General features: G+C 36.3%; 1 protein-coding gene across 1 annotated transcript in view; it reads right to left on the bottom strand.

Annotated features, from left to right (window-relative positions):
- The window catches only part of MAP3K21 (mitogen-activated protein kinase kinase kinase 21), a 41188-nt gene that overhangs the window by 11266 nt on the left and 9683 nt on the right, over nucleotides 1-20239 (bottom strand). The window contains exons 2-5 of the mRNA XM_030945605.1: nucleotides 11717-11897; nucleotides 6707-6855; nucleotides 5735-5910; nucleotides 1458-1698 (exon numbers count right to left, since the gene is read on the bottom strand). Of these exons, the coding sequence (XP_030801465.1) occupies nucleotides 1458-1698; nucleotides 5735-5910; nucleotides 6707-6855; nucleotides 11717-11897 (747 nt within the window). The remainder of the gene's footprint in view (nucleotides 1-1457; nucleotides 1699-5734; nucleotides 5911-6706; nucleotides 6856-11716; nucleotides 11898-20239) is intronic.

Raw genomic sequence — 20239 nt, 5'->3', positions numbered from 1 at the left:
TTTGCCTTATTTTTTTTAGCATGTAATTCATATACACCATAAAAAAGCAGTAACAAAAAGTCACATTTATTCATGTCAGAAAATCATGACAGTAAACTACAGAATTACAAATATTTATAGCAAAGTAGTAAAAAAAGAAAAACAAATATTGAGGAGGAAAAAATTTATGAAATTAACCTTAATATGCCACTCTAATACCCATCATCAATGCAATTATATTGTACACTATTCTTAGAATACAATTGTCTCAAGGACAAGCTCATCTGGATGTTCTTGGTAACAAGGAGCTAACTGCTATTCTGAATGAAAATATTTATTTTATCACTGTTTCAATTTGAATACAAGCAGAACTGGAAACAAAGGACCAAATATTCAATTGAAGCTTGCAATCCAGCAAAAATATAACTAAAACCCATAAATGTACCATGTTTGTCTGGGAGGTTGTAGGGTGGCTTTTATCTTATTTGCTCTTATTTTTAAAGTAAGGAAAAATATTTCACTAGTGCTGAAATAGTACTCTAAACATTACTGCCCTCTGACTGTCTTTCCAGCTGCCAGATAGCTACAATTTGGTCAGACTTGTGTTAACACAGCATCAAGTTCTTAATGCATTTGCAATAACCTGTCAGACTTGACCTGGAAGCCACTGAAAGGAAGCCCACCAACCCCAGGATGAAGGCTTTCCAATCATTGGTGAAACCATGAGTTTGTGAAGTGCTATCTGGTGGTAACATTAAAAAGGCATCTCTAAACCAGCCCCTCAGAACTGAAAGACCCTCACTGTCTACAAACACGTCTCCTTCGTAAATAAGGCATTTTAATGCATTCATAGGTGGAATGAAATGCTCTAACATTCAAATTATACCATATCTGTATTCTGAAATAATCAGCTGCTGCTGTTAATGCATTTTCTTGCAAGAAGTAAGGCACTGAAGATTGTAACTGCTGTGTTGTACTTGCAACTGCAGTAAGTGTGCAGTTTGGACCTACTGCACCTGTACATCCCCAGCCTCTCGCAGCACTGTTTTTCTGCACGTTATTTGCAATTTTAGGGCAAACAGCACTAATATTCCATCATGTTAGAAAGTTCTGGCATGTAGTAAAACAGTACCTTCCTGGCTATACAGAAACAATGATAACAAAAATCTGAACTTTGAACCAGTATTAAATCATGTGGCTCTCATACTAGTGACCTTTCCCTCCAAATGGGATGGACTTCTCGCTGAATCATTCTTTCAGATGAAATGAGGACTACTTCATGAGAATATGGTATGTGAAAGCTTTTCCTTGTGGGAAGGGAGCTATACAGTTCTTACCAAACACTTCTGTGCATTACAGAAGAAGAATCTGACAACAAAATAAAATAGTAGCTAACGCTGAAAACATGAACCATGGAAGCGAAGAAGCTGGCATATTTAATCATTACATATACAGTGAACCTTAAAAAAATTGCAAACCTGAAGGCAAACTAATTCTGTGTCCATCTTTGAGTTTTAACCGGCTTCTTTTAAACTTGCCCTTCCTCTTCTTGACATTGGGTTTCTCTTGGTTTAACTGGAATATCATGATATTCAGCTCGCGCTCCAGTACATCGATCTCGCGTTCCGCTAACTGCTGCTCACGGCGCTTCAGTAATTCTTCTTGAGATTTTTGCTGAAGAGCTGCTCTTGTCAACTCCTCTTCTCGGGATCGAAGCTCCTGAAGACAAGATTCACAAAAACAAAACTTAGTAATAATGTGAAGGCAGTATTAAAGGACATATGAAGTGCACAATAGGTTGTATTTCCTGATTAATTTTTATGATACACTATATACATGCAACATGCCCAATCTTCTGCAAGTCCTCCATTCTGAACAAACCAAGATTCTGTATTCAGAATCAAGCATTACACAATTTCCTTCAAACCAATTAACTTGAGTCACTCCACTTAAAGCAGGCAAGCAGTAGAAATGGGGACAACACATGCAATCAAAGATTATCAGCTAACAGCCCAGCAAAAAATGCACTTCAAGTATTTCACATGATGAGAAGCTCTTGCACAGCATGAGGGCTGCTATTGGACAGCTCCGACACTTTAACATAAGGACAATGACCTGATGAATACACAAATTATTGCCTTTATCTTAAATTCTCTAACCTTTCCTGTTTTTCAGCCACGTATTAAGTAGCACTTTTCTATCTAGAAAAGCAATCAGTATTACACTGAATGGGGATTAGTGCAATAGGATAAACTAAGTCATAAGACAGCTGTTTCTTAATTAAATCCAGCAGATATCTGTAACATCAAACAGCTACTAACCACTGAATTACAGCACACAGACTCCCAAGCCACCATTCTAAGAAGAGTAGCTCTTCTTTTATTATTTTTTAATTTTGCAAAAGGAAAAGCTTTAATAAGGAAGCTAGGTAATTTTCCAGGGTAAATGAATAACCAAGGCTAAATAGCTGCAAACCTAGCATCTTAAAATTATCTTAATCTTCAGTTTCCAAAATCTGTTAAAATACATCTGAAATTTAAGACCTCCCTAATTTCAGACTTTCCTTCATAGCATGGGGCATATAACACAGGAAACAGACGTAGAACATTTACAGTCTATATTGCTAATAACACTGTACTGGAAGTATAGGAAAAGGAGAACTAGATGTGACTCATACTCTATATGTTTCTCATGACTTTTTTATTCACATGATTGTGTAAATTCCACTTAATTCAACTCAGAAAACTATCCTGTGAAACAAAGCTATGCTAAAAGTTCAGGATATCTAAGAAATTTATTTCTATTTAAAATTAATTTTTACATTATACAATTTTATAATTGGGGTGTTGCTTAGTTTTGACTTTGTTCAGTTTTTATTTCAGAACTGTCTAATTCTGCTCATTGGTATCCAGCAATGTTGTATGCCAGACGAATTCCTTATTTCACATTGTTAAAGCAAAAAACTACTTTGTGAACTGTATTATTTCAGTGTTTTCAAATGAAAATGTTCAAATGTTCTTTCCAAAAAGACTATGGATGTCAAAAGACAGGCTGGCACTGAAGCAAACTGGTTCAATGAGACATGTCTGTTCTTCAGACACTTTCTGGGTTTTTTTACAGCTATAGCACACATACTCTGCTTATCATGGGTTTAAAATTTAAATGATATGACTGACAAATTTCATATGGTATACTAATTTTGAGTGAGTTTGTTTCAACCCAATACTGGGAACCAAATTTTTTAAAAGATATTAAATATCTTTATTAAATTTAGTAAATATCTTTTACTAAATTTAGTGACTCCTGAAAATCCTCACTTTCCTCCTCCTCTGTCCATTCAAAACAGGACAACCTAAAACAGGAGTTGAAAGCAGAAACTACATTAATTCAGATTTAGAAAAGAGATACTTAAAAGTTTAAAGAGAGAAGATCTTTATTACTGCATTAGTACAGTAATAAAGGTACATTAGGAGACTGTTGATTTTCCACTTTTCACAGCCCTCAAATCCATGTTCCATGAAGCTCAGCAACCAGGCAGAAACTGACAGCCTGTACTGAAATGTACAGAGTACATTTCAGTACACAGTCTAGAGGAAGGAAAAGTGTTTCCTCAATGAGAGATTAAGTATTTACTCTTTTCCAAATAAACTAATTAAAACCAGACTTACTGCAATTAGTTAGGCAATGTTTCCACACCACTCTACAATTAAAACACCCATTGTAAGGAAGCTTGGAAAGAATTCTGTATTTCAGTTGCTCAAGAACATTTGTCAAAATAAGATTGTGATCTTCTCTTCAAGTAGGCGTCACCATCACTCATTTGCAGTAAGCCCTTGAGGAAATCCCTCTAGCTACAGAAGTTCCTCTTTTACAGGAGGAATAAGACTGCATGCAGAGGATTTTTGTAATAATATTATTATATAAATACTTTATAGACATGACCTTCACACTAGTAGCTCATAGCAAAATTGATAATATGACAAATTCAAAAACCCTGCATATATATGAAAATCTTGTCTAAGTCAAAGTTACATGTTTTCAACCTTAGAGAAGTACACCTCATTAGGGTAGATGCCTCTGGAGATGCACTTACTCCAGCATGTTAAAAGTAAATTTAATTTTATCATTTCCCCTACCTAACTGAGCTTAACTCACTTTTACACTCAAAATATGACTCTTCTCAAAATCTTGTCACCTGCTTATTTAATTCTAGACTTAATTTAGTCAGATTTTTCTTGGATAGGAAATCTCATACTAGAGTAATGCCTCCAGAAAAACAAAAAATAAACAAAAAACCTGAACAGGAAGGCCTGTTACAATTGCTCTCAGAGTAAAAGGAGGAAAATGGTTGGTTAAGCAGTTGCTGCAGGGGCCCAAAACAGTTATGTTCTATGGCAGGTTGAGGCAAGCGAGCACAGTAGCTGGTGACCCCACGGCAAGTAAAAAAAGGAAGCCTCTACTCTCTGTAAAGGGACTATAACTCAACTGCAAAGGAAGAGACCTGACAGCTCCTGAGGCACACAACTCAGCTCTAGCACTCTGTATGCCTACTGCAGGCAGAGCAGACCACACCACATACTTACCTACTTCTGTGAACCAAAATGAAGAGGGAAATGCAGAGGGTAGAAGAAACAGTAGATAGGAAATAAATAATGATACTGCAATATTATGGGTGATCAGTAAATCCTAATACCACTATGCTGATATTACAGTACATATGTAATGTCACACACAACACTAGCCAGAAGTCCACATGCTGCCATTTGTGACATTTGATGAGAACAAGTGAAGGACAAAGGCTACAAACAGTGACTTGAAAGACAAGAGTTTAGTTCTTGCTTTTGTCAAACTTGGCAAAACTTTATATCTTCTATAAAGTTTCATCACAAGTCACTGCATCTCAGTTTACTGTCTTGTCTACAATCGCTTCATGAAAAATAACAGCAAACATATACTGGGATTATACTGCAAGAAACACCTGCAAAGAAGGGATTTGTTTCTTCCAGAAGCATTTTTAACAGGGACTCCAGAACACCTGGCCTATTCCAACCCTTATCTTTATCAAGTTGTCAAAAGGAAAATATAAAACTTAGGGCGGTTAAAACCAAGTTGAAGTGAGTAGAAGAGAAAACAAAGAGAATTGACAGTGAGTACTGATTTAGTACAAATATATTGTGATGTGAGACTATGGAAAGAAGACCAGTGACAGAAATCTGAGTAATAAACAAAAGAAACCAGATTTGCTGATTCATGTGTGTGAGTTTGACCTTCTTAATATCTGGCAAGAATACATCCCAAACTGCAACATTGAAAGGCATCCATATGATCAGTCTGTTCAGCAAGAAAAGAGATAAAAGCACAATTCCATTTTTGGAAAAAAAAGCCATGAGATACAGTCACATAACAGGATGAAAAGCTTTTCATTCTCACAGCTGAGGAGAATGTTCAACAGCAGCTGAACATTTACAGTCATAAAGATTAGCTTAAGGGATAAATCCAATTTAAGTGATACATGCAAACATACAAGAAAAAAATAACACATTTCCAAAAAGAGCCTAGAATGCGACATTTACAGATCTACAACCTCTCTTCTCTGGGGAGACAGGTGTGGATATCTTTTTTTTTCAACTGCATGTATGTTTGCATAAGTACATTGGTAAGCAACAATTCAAAAGTTCAAAACTGCTGTATCACATAAACATAAATACACACATACCCTTCCTTCACTGCCATGCAATTGGAAAAACCAACTTACTTTTTCCTTTGTTCTCAATTCATTAAATATCTGCTGAATTTCCAATTTCCAGTCATCTTGCATGGAGTGGAAAGACTCTTGAGGCATTTCAGTCATAACTGCCCCTTCAATGGCAGTAAGCTGTTCAAGAATTAAGGCAAACGATGGTCGGATATGAGGGTCCTGCTCCCAGCATTCTAGAATTTATCAAAATCCTGTCAGTTTGTGATAGCACATAGAACTTTTTGAAGAGCTACGTGAATTTCAAGTTACTTGCAACTGCATTTCAAATTTTAATATGTTCTCTTTATCTGCAAGACATCCCCAGTTCTGTCTCAGTTTACAGAGGTGACATCTACCTACCTATATTCAGAGGATTGTTTTTGTATAAATAGTAATTTTTTGGTCTATTTTTAGCAATTTGCTAAATAGCTAATGAATGAATAATAATTCAACAGCTTAATTGTTAATGAATGCCAATAATTAAATGAATTAGCAAAACTAGCAATATTGTATGGAAGAAATAAATAAAAAGGTAGAAAAATTCACTAAACACAAGGAAAAAATCATTAGCAAGCAATGTTTATTTCCCTCTAAAATAGTTCCAAAACATTTTTGACACTCATGAAGAAACAATTAAAAAAAAAAGGTATTTGCAATTGTTCCCCTTGGGATTTTAATCTATCTTGTATTAATCCATAGTAGTAACCATAATTTATGACATTTAATGCAATTTCAGAGTAGAAAAAAATCAGTGAAATCAGAGCACAAACTGTACTGTTGCTACTGAAAAACTTATATGCAACACTAATAATGTATGCCTCCCTCAGAAACACACCCAACTCTCTCTGACACCAGATTGCTGTGTAAAGAAAAACAAAATACTTGGTACACAGCACACTATCAAATGAGGCACATATTTGGCAATCCATTATTATTTTATACCCCCAAAACATAACTATTTAAAAACATAGAAAGAAACAACATGGATACCTTTCATTAGTTTTGCAAATGGTTCAGGGCAGGTGGATGGGATGGGCAAAGTAAGCTTATTGACAGCTACTCCATAAGCCACAGCAAGGCCATCAATGCCACGGTAAGGAACCTCTCCTGTAAGCAGTTCCCACAGCAACACTCCATAGCTACAAAAGGTAATTTTTTAAACAGTTATTTTCTGAGAAAGAAACAACAAGAACACATGAAAACACAAACAAGTATCTGTCCAATCACGTACTCAAATTCATGAGGATTTCCCAGTGAACAGTGAATTCCTTTAAGTCAGCTGTACTCATGTCATTGTGCACGTTTCCAGTTACAGTGATTAAGCAAATTGGGCGCAACTTTAAGACTGGCTCTCACTCTTACTCAAAATGTAAGCATGAAGCCTCTTCTATAGAAATGCTAGTTTCACATAAATCTGACTTACAATAGGAATCCTGAATTACAGGAAAACAAGCAACCTTCTCCCCACAAAAAACCAAAAAACAATAAAAAGAAATCCTCAGCAGAGCATTCAGGCCATTTCCCTTTCCAAATATTTCACAGTAATTTACCTAGAGGGACATATTTTTTTCTTTTAAAATAATGGTAATAAAAATTACAGAAGACTCCCATCTTTATCTGGAAGTTTGAATTTCTAATCCCATTGTGTATATATGAAGGCCAGTGAACTTGTCACTTCTCACTGAAGATACAACAAGATTGAGAAATTATTTCATGCACACACATGGAATTTCTCTATACTAAAAAAAATCCCACCCATAAAATCCAAACAGAACAACATTGTTTTCAGCAAAAGGTGGTGGCATGAAGAGATCTTTTCTCAGTGCCAGGTACAGAAATCAAGAATCATGGATTTCCCATTACAGTGACAATAACCATTAGAACTTCTGCGATGCTCTCCACTCAAAGAGCTGGGTGTTGCTTTTACCTTCTTTGGGTCTGCATGCCCAATGCTTGTTCAAATTATTCAAGCCCCTACAAAGGGCAGGGACAGCACACTGGCTGCTGTGGCTCTAGAGCTCCTGTTCTACCACCACTGAAATGGACAGCTTCCACAGTCATTTTTGTGGAAGTGGGAATTACTCCTTTCAGAATGTTAGCCTAAAGTGGACTTTGCGACTGGATTTGGTTTTTATTCCTTCCTTCATCCCCCATGCCCCCTCCACTTCTCTTCCTGCCAGGGAGCCACTACCTGTAGAACAACCTATTGCTGCTTTTGAATAGTAAAGTGAGCAGGCAAAGGAAAAAACAGAATACAGACTATTGCTCTCGCCCTTCTCTCCAAGTGTGCAAAGAAATCACCTGCAAGTTTTGCAGGACTAGAATGAACTCTCCAACATGAGAAGAAAAACATTCTGCACTGGGGAAGTGAGGGCTATGCGCTCCTTAGCACTAGAAATGACACCTCAAGAGGAGGTGTCAGATGCAACAGGGAGAAGAACACACACCAGTCAAGGTTTTCTATCACTGTCTGCTTAATAAGAAGTCAGTCAGTATTATACAACACCTTACAACATCACTTTAATAAATAATAAAACAGCAAACTACACAATATCAGCACAAATATCATCAGTACTTTGTTATCTATGGTCTGTTTGTCTGAGAATTTTTGCATCTCATAAAATCTTAAAAACGAACGAATTTACAGTGCTAACACTTCATCAAAAGCTGGAGAAAACAGTCTGCACCTGCAGCCAGAAGAAAAAGGAATTTAAAAAGTTGTGGGCCTCTTAAAAATTTCTTCCTGATTTTTCTAGTCTAATTTCTGCATTTGCTTGCATACTCAAAGAAGGCTAAAATAATGAATTCCAATTTGCTTTAAAACAGTGGTATCCTGACCATATTGAATACAACACTTCCTGTGGTACACACACATTTTATGCCTGATGGAGTAATTTTCCTGAACTACAGCTTGTCTGTGTCTTTGGAGAAAGCATTAAAAAAATGTCTCAGCAAGTACAGACTGTTCTAAAGTCAAGTAATTCCCTTGTATAGACTATTTCATACATATTTTAGCATAAACACTGAAGATAAGCAAAACATTAAATTTAACTAAAAAGAAGGCATCCTTTATAAAAAAGTTGTCGCACTATTAGCTTTAGTTGTATTTACAATTCAAGCCTTTAATCTTAAAGAGCTCTCAACAGTGCCAAGAAGGTGGTTGCAAAGTTTTAAACAGACCAACACAGTAACAACCTTTTAATGAAAGAAGTCTTAATGTCAAGTACCAAGAGCCAGCATTATGGGAGAAAAACTGCAAGGAGAAAGCCTAAAGACATTATGGTCTTGATACACTGGAGTTTTTAACTATTACTAGGGAGGTACTAATCTGCCATTATCTAGGAAAACAGCTACTTGTTAACTCTCAGCTACACAAGGAGCTACTTAGTGGATTAAATTTCACCAGCTCACATACAATTGTCTTATACATACAGCCTGAGCTTCTAAGAAACAGCTTTTGTTTAAAGAGCAAAAGCCATGTCCCTTTCCATCATCAGCAAAAGGCAAAGCCACAACCATGTAATTGAAATACATATTTTTAAACCACAAAAATGAATACACTCCAAAAATATGTTACGTATTTTCATTATTAAAATTATTTTTCCTTCAATCCAATGTGATTTAAGCCTTATTATATCTCAGTCCAGTGAAAACTTGCTGATTTTACATATTTTAGGAGCTGAAAATCTGAAGGTCAGGTTCTCGAAGTTTATTTTACTTACAATCCATCTTCTAAATCAGAGATTACCAAGCACTGCTACATGAATCACTTCAAATTTATACAAATGTTCCAGGCAAAAGCAACTGCTAATTCTGCTGTACAGTAGATGCTTCCTGGCTTTGCCAAGCGCTTGTACAACCAGGACACACATTACTCTAAAGACCATTGCTGAAGCACACCATCAGCACTTGGAAATCTGTGGGCATATTTGCACTTTCAGGCTCCACACAAAACCAACACTGACACACCACTCAGAAATGTGTGATGATTCATGGAAGGGTAGGGTTGGAAGAGCAGAATTCTTGTTTGGGAATTTGGAAGCATGTGCCAGAGTAAAATAAATACAGTAGCTGAAGCTCTGGTCTGGAAAGCAAAAGGATACACGTGCAGGGCCTGGAAAGCACTAGTTCTGCTATCTAGGATGACACCTGAGAACATACAGCCTGGAAGGCTCTGCATGAAAATACTCCCACAGCATTTCCGAGCACTGGCAGATTCTGGAAGACAAGCTGGAAATGTAAGTTGCCTCAACTTGAGCAGCCTCAATTGCTCTTTTTTTTCCCTAATAAGAAGCCTGCAGATTTCATTCAGAGCCTCAGCACACAGTATCTGTAACTGAGTTTAGAAATTTGCTGAAACATACTGTGTTCCTGTCTTAGAGAGACCCATATACTTAAATTGGTAATCTGAAAGCTTTTTAAAACAAAAACCACTCCTGTAACCAGGATATTCTTTATTTGCTTTTCTTTTAAAGAAAGAGTAAAGATAAGCAACAGAATAGATCAAGGTGCAGTGAGCAGAAAATATTTAGAAGCTAAGAAGGTCTAAACTATACTGCAAAACACAGCCTTTCTACTTAAAAACCTCTCCTGTTAGACTTCCATCATTGAACTAAATACTTACATTTTTACAAGAGAGGCGTGCAGAAGAGAAGGCGAAGAAGAGAAATACTGTAGGTTCCAAAAATGTAAACTAATGTTGCAGCAGAATATAAAATAATTGCACCAAAGCATACCCCCTCAGATACCTAAAATCACAGCAACAAGACTGGACAGGACCTGTAATTAAGCATGGAATACAGCTGATTAGGGAAACGCCTACACCCAACCTCCATCCCGCAAAAGAAAAAAAATTAAGAAAAAAGTAAGAAAGAATGGAAAAAACCAAAAAAAGAATGAGGCCAAAGATGCTTCCCAACTGGGCATCAACTGAGACTAATGCAAATAGAATTGGTTCCAGAGACAAGACAAATGAGTGTCACAAAACAGCAGTGCAGATACAGAATCATCACAAGAATACCAAAAGTATTACTTCATGCTGTAGAATATCATGCATTTAAGCAAAACAGGACCCTATTTAAGAATTATACAATCCAGAACATGCATAAAGCAGCAGGAGAAAACAGATTAAAGTCCTCCTCTCCTTCCCCAAATAGCTATCTTGGACCCTTCAGAGCAAACATAGCAAAAAGAAAGGAAATGCAGACTTTTCAAGGTGAGGCACAGCAGCTTTTAGAGCCTATTGTGCAATCACTGCTTTTCTGCACTCACAAACCAGAACTAAGCTAAAATTAAAGTTGAAATTACCTTTCTACACTATATGTATCCCACACTACACCACTCAAAAATAGCATCAGTAATGAGAGCCATATTATTTATATTACCCACAATAACATCTTAAATGAGAAATTCACAAATTTAACACAGGGCATTTCCCACCTTTAAAATTACAGAGCAAGTTAAAACAAATTTGTGCTGAATACACTCTCCTTAATCCAGCTACTGGATGCAAAATCTGTGTAAATGTAGAAGCTTCAACCTAGTATTAACTTTTATACACAACCACATTCCAGATTCCTAAAAACAGCATTAATTCAAGTCAACACTTGGCAAAGTTCTGGTTTGAACCTTATTATTATTTATTAGTCATATAAGGCAATAATTGGTTGGTCCCATTTTTGAGCAGATTGAGTGTTTTCAGACATCAAATATAAAATAAAGCTACTAAAATGAGATCAATCATACATTAATGTATCAAGAGCATAGAGCTTGCTTTAAAAAAAGAGTCTTTGTTTTCCCTCTTCCTCCCCCAGTTTGTAAGCAATGGACAATAAAAGGTATAACAACTGAAGTATACTTTAAAATGTGTTTGTTTCTTAGAAGAGCTATACTAGCCATATGTTGAGACAATAACCTAGCAAACTACCAAAAAAAAAAAAATCTGTCAAAACCCTCAACACAGCTCCACTGAACATGGCCTTCAGCAGAAAAACTCCTTACCTCCAAATATCACTTCCTTTAGAAAACATGGAGGACTTGATAACTTCTGGAGCCATCCATGCATAAGTTCCTGCTGCACTCATTTTGGTTGTTCTGTGCCACTCTCTAGCCAGACCAAAGTCTGTAATCTTCAGAGTTTTATTACAAATGTCATCATGCTCCATCTTCTCCAGCAATAAAACTGCAAAAGATTGAGTTTTTAAATTAATACAATGGTAATAAAAAAATACATTTCTGTTATTAATTTCACATACAACTTGTATTGCACAGATAATTGTCTACTTTTAGTGTTGAGAAAATATTATAGCAATTTTTATCCACATGAAAATGTTTTTTGATAATTTTAAACTATTCCAAGCTACAGAAGCAAGAAACATCTACAGTGTCATGAGCATTTTATGCAGGAATATATATTATTATGCTAAAAATATATATTAAAATAAATTATTTTTATATAGGAGCATGTATTAAATTAGCACAAGCAAGAAGTACACTGGAGATGGAAAGTAAATCAGATCATTTAAGTAAGCCCAGAAACCTAATAATCCAAGATGATGACAGACTCTGAGAAAATTAACTACTTTGCAACAAGATTCTGGAATAATAAAATCAGCAGCAGTAGCAAACCAAAACCAAATCTTAAGAATTCTTATAAAAGACTGACAAAACAAAGCAGTATTATGTCACAGTATAAAATCCATTCTTAATAGTGCACTCCATCCTGGCCCCTACTCATCTCAAAAAGCCTGTAACAACTGAAAGAGGCGAGGGGAAGGACACAAGCAGGGTACTCAAAACAACATAACTACAGCTACAAGGAATGGTTAATAGACAAGAAGCCCTTTCCTAGCCTTCCCCTTGGAAAAGAAACATTTACAAACAAAAATCTATATAACAATGCCTTATTAATGAAGAAAACTAGACATAATAATTGTTCAAAGTTTCTCACTACAAGAAATGGACAGCGCTGGGAAAAACTAGCAGATGAGACTCAAACACGTGTCAGTCATTCACAGAACACACAAGTGAACTTTGCAACAAGATTCTGAACTTTAGAATTCTTGGCATAGTATGTGAATACTATTATTTAACATAGATTTTAAAAGTATCTCCACAAATTCATAGAAGTCAACTTGATATAGGGAATTTCTATCAAAAAGTTAGTTTAGTTTCATGAAATCCCTGGGCCACAAATCAGAACAAAGTTGGGAAACTATATGCCAGGGAAATTAGTTTGCCTAAGGAGTTCCCTGCTGGCAACAGGCCACTGGACTTGGATCCAGTCCCTTTTACATTATACACACTGCACCTTCATGAATGTTAAAGAGTAAGTCACCCTTTTTTTGCTGTTGCATCCTACAGTGCCTGACTTGTTCATGAGACAACTTTATTGGCAGAGTTGTAGCACCTCTTCAGGAAACAGTGTTACAAGAATAGAACTAGGTAATTGTGTTAGAGCTCACAAGCAGGGAGATAACTGATGGAAAGGAATCAAAATTTTAATACACCAAAATTTAAATTCCATATTCAGTTCTTCTGTCACTGTTTGAGAGAGCAACTGTCAGTTTTAACTTTCTGTTAAAATGATCTCCTGGGACAAAGACCAAAAATTAAATAATATGTAAGAAGCATAAATGTGTGGTTTCTACCTGTATGTAGAGCAAAGCACAGTACAGGAAACCCATTAACAAAAAATGCAGACAAAGACTTACCCTCCCTTACAGAAGAAAAACTGATGACCTTGCACTTGGAATTGAAATAAATAATTCTTACTGGTAGAGATTAACTCTCACAAATATTTCAAAAATTACATCAAATCCAGATAAAAGGAAAAGAACCCACATTCCATTTTCAATAAGCTTCTTAACAGCAAGAGAAATGAAGGCCAAAATGGTACAGACAAACCAAGAGCTCACCGATGAGAACCACCAGAACAGGTTAAATTCATGCAAGTTTTTATACTTTTATACTTGAATCAAAGACCTATTGTTTGCTGTTCTATTTCAAACATGTTCAGCAGAATTCCTGACATTCCTTGTCAGTCAATGTGACCGAAACCAAAAACAGTCAGTCTTGCAAAAGGTAATAACTGGCATGTGACCAAGTTTCATCCTACAAAGGGACAACATTTCTTAGCAGTTCAAACTTCCCTTTCCGGCTGGTAGCCAGGCAAACAATACCACACATGCATTGCTTAGCAGCTGGGCAGTAAAAATGCTCAGCATAGCTGAGTAGCACTCTGTAAGAGCTTACCTTGGAGTAGCCTAGCAACCTTCACTATAGCATCCTCCTGCCTCTTCCAGAGCTTCCTGGCCCTTGCTGGCTGCTAACCTGGGGGAAACTATTTTATCATCACCAGTTTGCCCTGTTAGCTCAGCATCCTCATTTCCTTTTCCAAACCTTTAAATTAACTGTCTTTCCTGGCTCCAATATACGTGCAATATTAAGTTGGGCAAGAGACAGTTTAACACTTTTGGGTTTACTTCAATGTTTTTCAGACTTTTTATTTTCAAACAAAGAATGAAGTTCATACTTACATTCTAGCTTTGCTCTTGGCAAGCATAGCCCAAAATATTTAGATGTGCAAAGACTATTTGAAAACAAAACCCACCAACACCCACAGATTAGATTAGGTATGCAGAAATGCAGGAAAATCCTATGTGCTTACTTATTTACCATGTAAGTAGGACACAGGATAAGGATATTTATCTAACACCTTATTCATTTTTACATAAGCAATACTAGATACTATGTTTCTGAATGATTCAAAATCGAAGGAGCTTAAGTTTGGGCCAAATGTAAAACTCTGCCCTGGATCCTCACCCAAACATTCCAGCCAGAAATAAAAAAATGACCAAGTAGTCTAAGGTCGCATATGATTTCTACCAGCAACATCATTTTCAACTAAATTCTGAGTTATTACATCTCTCTTTGTGACTCTACCTTTCAGCAATGAGATCAGGTGGAAAGCAAATTTATTAACATCACAGAGCAAAGTCTCGGGTGACATATAACAGGCACTCCTTGAATATATGAGGCACCGCATGCCCAGAAATATTTACAGCAGGGCAACAAAGAGATGTTATTTTCAATAATTCCTGAAATACAAATTAACGAGCTAAAGATAAAAGCCAGGTAAGTCAGAGAGAAAAATGAAGTGCTGTGCAGTAAACTGGTATTAAAAGTGGTAGATAAGATACTTAGAATCATAAAGGTTGGAAAAAATCTCCAAGATCATCAAGTCCAACCTTTGACCAAACAGTACCATGTCAACTAAACCGCAGCACTAAGTACCACATCCATTCGTTTCTGGAATATTTGCAGAATTGGGGACTCCACCACCTCCCTGGGCAGCACAGTCAGAAGGTAGCACTCACTCTAAGAAAGAACAGACCATCATATTAAAAAATATGCAAGTTTGCATAAGATCAGTCGTAAAATCTATGGCTATATAAAAGAGATGAAGGAAGAAGAAATGCCTGGCTGTTCTGGCTAATGGAAAACTAGCAAGCTACATGTAGCTACGCAAGTAGTTCAATTCTAAAAGTCACTAAAGAAGGCTTAGTTCAGTAGAAACAGGGAGGTATCAATAGAGTTTTACAATCCATAACACCTCATGAAATATTGAATGACTAAACCTGCACATGCATGTCCAATACCAGGAACTGAAGCAGACATAGCAAATAGAATAGTTAGTAATGTCTAGTAATGTCTTTTATATAGATAAAATCAGAAGAGCTTGTCCTTTTTGCTGCGCTAAACAAAGGTTTCGAGAAGTTATGAGAACAGAAGCTACCCATATCTAACAACAGAATGCACACCTACAGCACTGGTGCTCTTAACAACAATATTTTCCTAGGTGCTCTGGCTGGTCCATCTTACAGGTACACTTCTGATTAAACTCAGTTCTAGATCTGGAGTTACCAGAGTAGGGAATTTTATTGCCTCTTTTCTCCCATCCCCGTTTCGGACCTCCTCTGCAGTGTAAAGCAGAGTTCACCCTCAAAAAAGTAGCAAGATCAAACACACATTCCTGTTAAACCTAATGGTCCCTGAAATAGTACTGCCATTAATCTTTCTTGCTTTCTGCACTATCATTGTTGTACCTGGAATATTTTTCTACTGATCTTATGGCACAATGCAAATATTTCATGGGGTAACAGTATGCAGGTAAGATGTTTTGCACACTTTTAGAAACCAAAATCTAACGCTTTGCCATGGAGCCAGCCAGTACTTCCCAAGTCTGTGCTCCTCTAATTACAATAGACGCAGCAACAATTTTTTGCCACACCACTACTGTTTCCATACCAGGTGATCTTAGTCAAGAAAGGCACAGAATTTAAGCTTGAAAAGAAGGTCCTGGGAAAATCCCCCTCAAATGCCCCCAGTTGCCACTCCTTTTCCTGTGCTATTCCCATTCCATCAGTCCCATCTCCAAATACTCCACATATGCAGGAAAGCTCTCTTTGAGGTGAGCAAAAAAAAGCTGAGATAAACATGAAGTAGCAGACCAAGTCTGGCTAGAGATGAACAACAACTGCATTCTCTGCTCTTTTGAGCATGGGTTGAAATTCTTTGGGGAAAAGGAAAATATAAGCAAGAGCCTACATATAGACCAATAAGCCAGAAATAATAGAACAGTGCACATTTAGACAAACCAGATTCCTGGGGGTGCACATCTGCCAAACTCAGGTACAGAATGACACCCACAGTGCTACTTTCAAGACTAAGCTGAAAGCCTAGAGAAGAACAACCAGAAGTACTAATTTAAATTGCAAGCACTTTGTTTAAAGCATAATTCTAAATAAAAGGCTCACATTCCTGCCTCAGCTTCTCTCCTTTTTATTTGTTAAAATTAACGTAATTTAAGAAGCAGTATTTATAGCAAGCCTAAGGGAGGCCTTGACAGATATTTTAGGCAAGACATCAAGGAAACTGATACCAAGAACTAAGCTCTTCAATGCTATACTTTTAAAGCAGGTTATTTCCTATGGTGTTAGTTTTCTTTTTGTTTCTAAGTGCATATAGATTGTATTTCTCCAACCTTATCTAGCAAAGTTCCCATTTAAGACAACACTTCAGTTGAATTTTTTTTAAATCCAAAGACTTCATACAGTTAAAGTCAATTTTATTGCATGAACAATGCATTCCCGTGTTTTCAGGTGACTTTTTTCAGTTACCATACAAATAAAATAGTTAAGTAAAAAAGGTATTCTGAGAGAAGCCAAAGCAAAGGATGGAACACCTTTTCAGTAGTTTAAATGTACTGAATTCAAACTACCTTCTAATACTTAAACTTAAAAAAGAATCATCCTGAAATACTGAAGCCCATTCTATCTCTCCTATCATCTCTGTACTTTCTATTAAACCCCCTTTATATTACCTATTTTGTTAGTACTAAAAATAAGCAACTTTATTTTCCCAAGTTAGTCAATTGCTACCAACCATTTCTTGCTACTTTATCTGCAGTTTGCTAAACAGGTGACTATCACCGGCTTTGCAAATATAAGCTATTTAATACCACAGTAATTTAAGTTACTATGATTATAGGTAAGAATACCTACATACCCACTACATTTACCACCACTGATAAAGTCATTCTTAGAGAATACTATAAAGGAAAGAAAGTTGTTTTGCTGTACAACTCTACTTGCAAATAGAGATTGTCCAAACAATGCTGCTACTGTCTCTTTTCCCCCTGCATCCAGTCAGCTCCCTCTCCAACTGTCTGCAAGCAAATCTGGTTCCTGTTAGTTCACTAAATCAACATGCAACAAAACCAGCAGGGTGACCCTGCGTCTTTATCTGGGGACTAACAGGCAGAAAAAACCCTTATTAAATGTTGTATATTCAATTAATGAAACACAATACCTTGTCCATATTAAGAGACCCACCTCCATCATTTGGAATTGTTATTTGGCTCCAATTGTAATTGGAAATTAAAATGTCAACATTGCTTGTAGAAACCATATCTAGGTTTTAAACTGCAGATTAATTACCATAGTGAAAAAAATTAGGCGTGCAAACCACAAATTAAATATGTCAGTGAAAACATTAACTGGTCAGAAACTCTTCTGTCTATAAAAAAAGATTATTCTTTTGCCCATGCAGTACCACTCCTTAAATATCTTCCTTTTCTCCCGTGGGCTCTCAGGATGGGTTCTGCTATCTCTGTAGCTAGTATCTGTCAAGACTGTGATTGTCTCACTGGATTAAGTTCAGAGGTCACCATCAGCAAGGGAATTTTATCCTTTAAACACTGATTACATATGCAGGATACTTTTTTATTCTATGGATACTGTGCTCCTCTATTATCTATGCCCCTTTACAGCAGGCATATAACGAGTTCTTAATTTTCACGCTTACCTGAAAGGAGCAGTTTGTTCTTAAATGAATTTCTCTAAAAATACCCAGCTTAAAAAAAACTAAAACAACCAACAACCCAAAAAATGTACCTCAAAGGAGCCAACATATACTAAAAAAAAAAAAGGAAAATCCTGAACAAAGTGCTCCTCATTGGAAAGCCAAAACAAGACAAGACTTGACACAAAAAGTTCTTGACATCATGAACTGACAAATACACATCAACCTCATAAGAAAAGCACAGCCCACAGTGGGATATGTGGCAAAAGAAAAGCACCAAAGGATGAGAATGACTAGGAATCACCTGCCTTCTGAAAAAAATGGAGGGAGAAGGAAAGAGAGGAAAAGGGACAAGAGATTTCAATAGCTCCAACACACCTTGCATCACCATTTTTTGCTTCCCCTTCACATCTTTAATAACTATTATTAAAGCCACTTTGGGCAAATGGAAACTTGAGAGAAAGAAGCAGTTTTAACAAGTTATTGGCACAGACTACAGATGCTGCAAGTTACTTTACTGCATGCCATTTGTGCTTCACTTGCTCTTCAGATAGGTCTGTAAAGCAAAACAGAATTTTCTATTGTGCTGTAAGAGGAAGTACTAGAGGTAATAAGCATTTATAATTAGACATTCAAATAATCATAATTTAAACACTAGATCAGCAGTAAATTCTGAAAAATGCAGGATTTGGATGCTACATCAGCAAAAAATCAAAAGCAGACTGGACACAACATTCTCAAGTTCTCTTTAATAAAATATTAAACTTAACTCTCCTATTTAAAAGCTAAATTTAAGAAAAAACAACCTCATTAAAGCAATTCCTCCATAATTTCACAATTACATGGAAATCAGTCAATATTGAAACTTAGCTTTAAAACTCAAAACATTCAGTTGTGTTCTATCTACCAGAAACTTCCTCACTTATTTGAAACAGCAATTACTTTCTTTGCTTGCTATTTTTAAAAGGCAACTCTGAAGGAAAAAAACCCCAAAAATAGAAACAAAAAGTGACCAAAATGGAGGTAGATGAGAAGGATAACATCTAGGTTGTGAATTCCTGGGTTAGATAATGTTCTAGTTTCAAACTCAGCAAAATAAAGTGGCTCTGAATCCATTCCTTAAAGTACACCACCTTTTTTATGGAAGTGATTTATTTTTTTAAGGAACTTCATCCTAGTGTTAAAAAAAACCCCAAAAGATAAGGCAAACTAAAGCTATTATGTTAAAACTGCATAAAAAGTCTTTGTCAATACATAATACATCAGGTACAGTTTCCACCAAGAGAAATGTGGAGAAAACATTAATTTCCTGCCTACCCTAAATTTAAGACCTGGCCATTCCCTAAATCAATATATGTCATACAATATACAGAATTTAACAGGCAAGGCAGATGAGGTTTATAATCTCACAAATGGCATCCAGGGGCAAGAGCTGACAGATGTTACCTTCCTTCAGAACTAACAAATTTAAGTTCTCTATCATTAGTCAAATCACCTTTTCAGTATTTCCTTTCAAAGCTATGAATATTCATTCAAATTTGGCTCAGATTTATAGTTATTTTTTTGAAGTCAATAGAACATGACTCGATGCAGTTTGATATTTCAAGCTAATCAGAAGAATACACAGCTTCTGAGTACACGGAAGTATTTACATAGTTGGCATACTTTTCCTGATCGTAACACATTACAGTCTGCAATTATGAACTTCCTTGTTGCTTTATTTTTTGTGACTTATCTCAAGGTGCATTTGATGTGTTGAAATTAGAATATTTAATACAAAAAAAGAGTCACATCAAAATGAAATAAAGTTTAATAGAAATACATAGATACATACCTAAAAAATTAAAAATACATTTTACGTTTAAAGGCGACTTACTAGCAGAGCTGAAGTAAAGAGGTGTAGTCTGATGTCACAACCAAGACAGAAGGAACCTGCTGTCACTGAAATACCTTAACCTCCTCTTCATTTATAGCCCTCTACAGCTTTTCTCCCCCCAGGCTGAGTCTAGCAGCTGGGTAGTCTTGGGAGATCCAACCAGCCAGATAGCTCAGCAGAAAGTGAAGCCTGCAAATAAACCAGCTTAGAGTAGTTTCCTGCTGAATCTCTGCAAAGTTTTAAGCTGACCTACTGACCACACAGACAGAGACTGAGATGTGTAG

This window comes from Camarhynchus parvulus, chromosome 3 (genome assembly GCF_901933205.1).
Source record: "Camarhynchus parvulus chromosome 3, STF_HiC, whole genome shotgun sequence".
Lineage (NCBI taxonomy): Eukaryota > Metazoa > Chordata > Aves > Passeriformes > Thraupidae > Camarhynchus > Camarhynchus parvulus.
The sequence above is the reverse complement of the archived record's forward strand: the minus strand, read 5'-3'. Positions and strand labels throughout refer to the sequence as shown.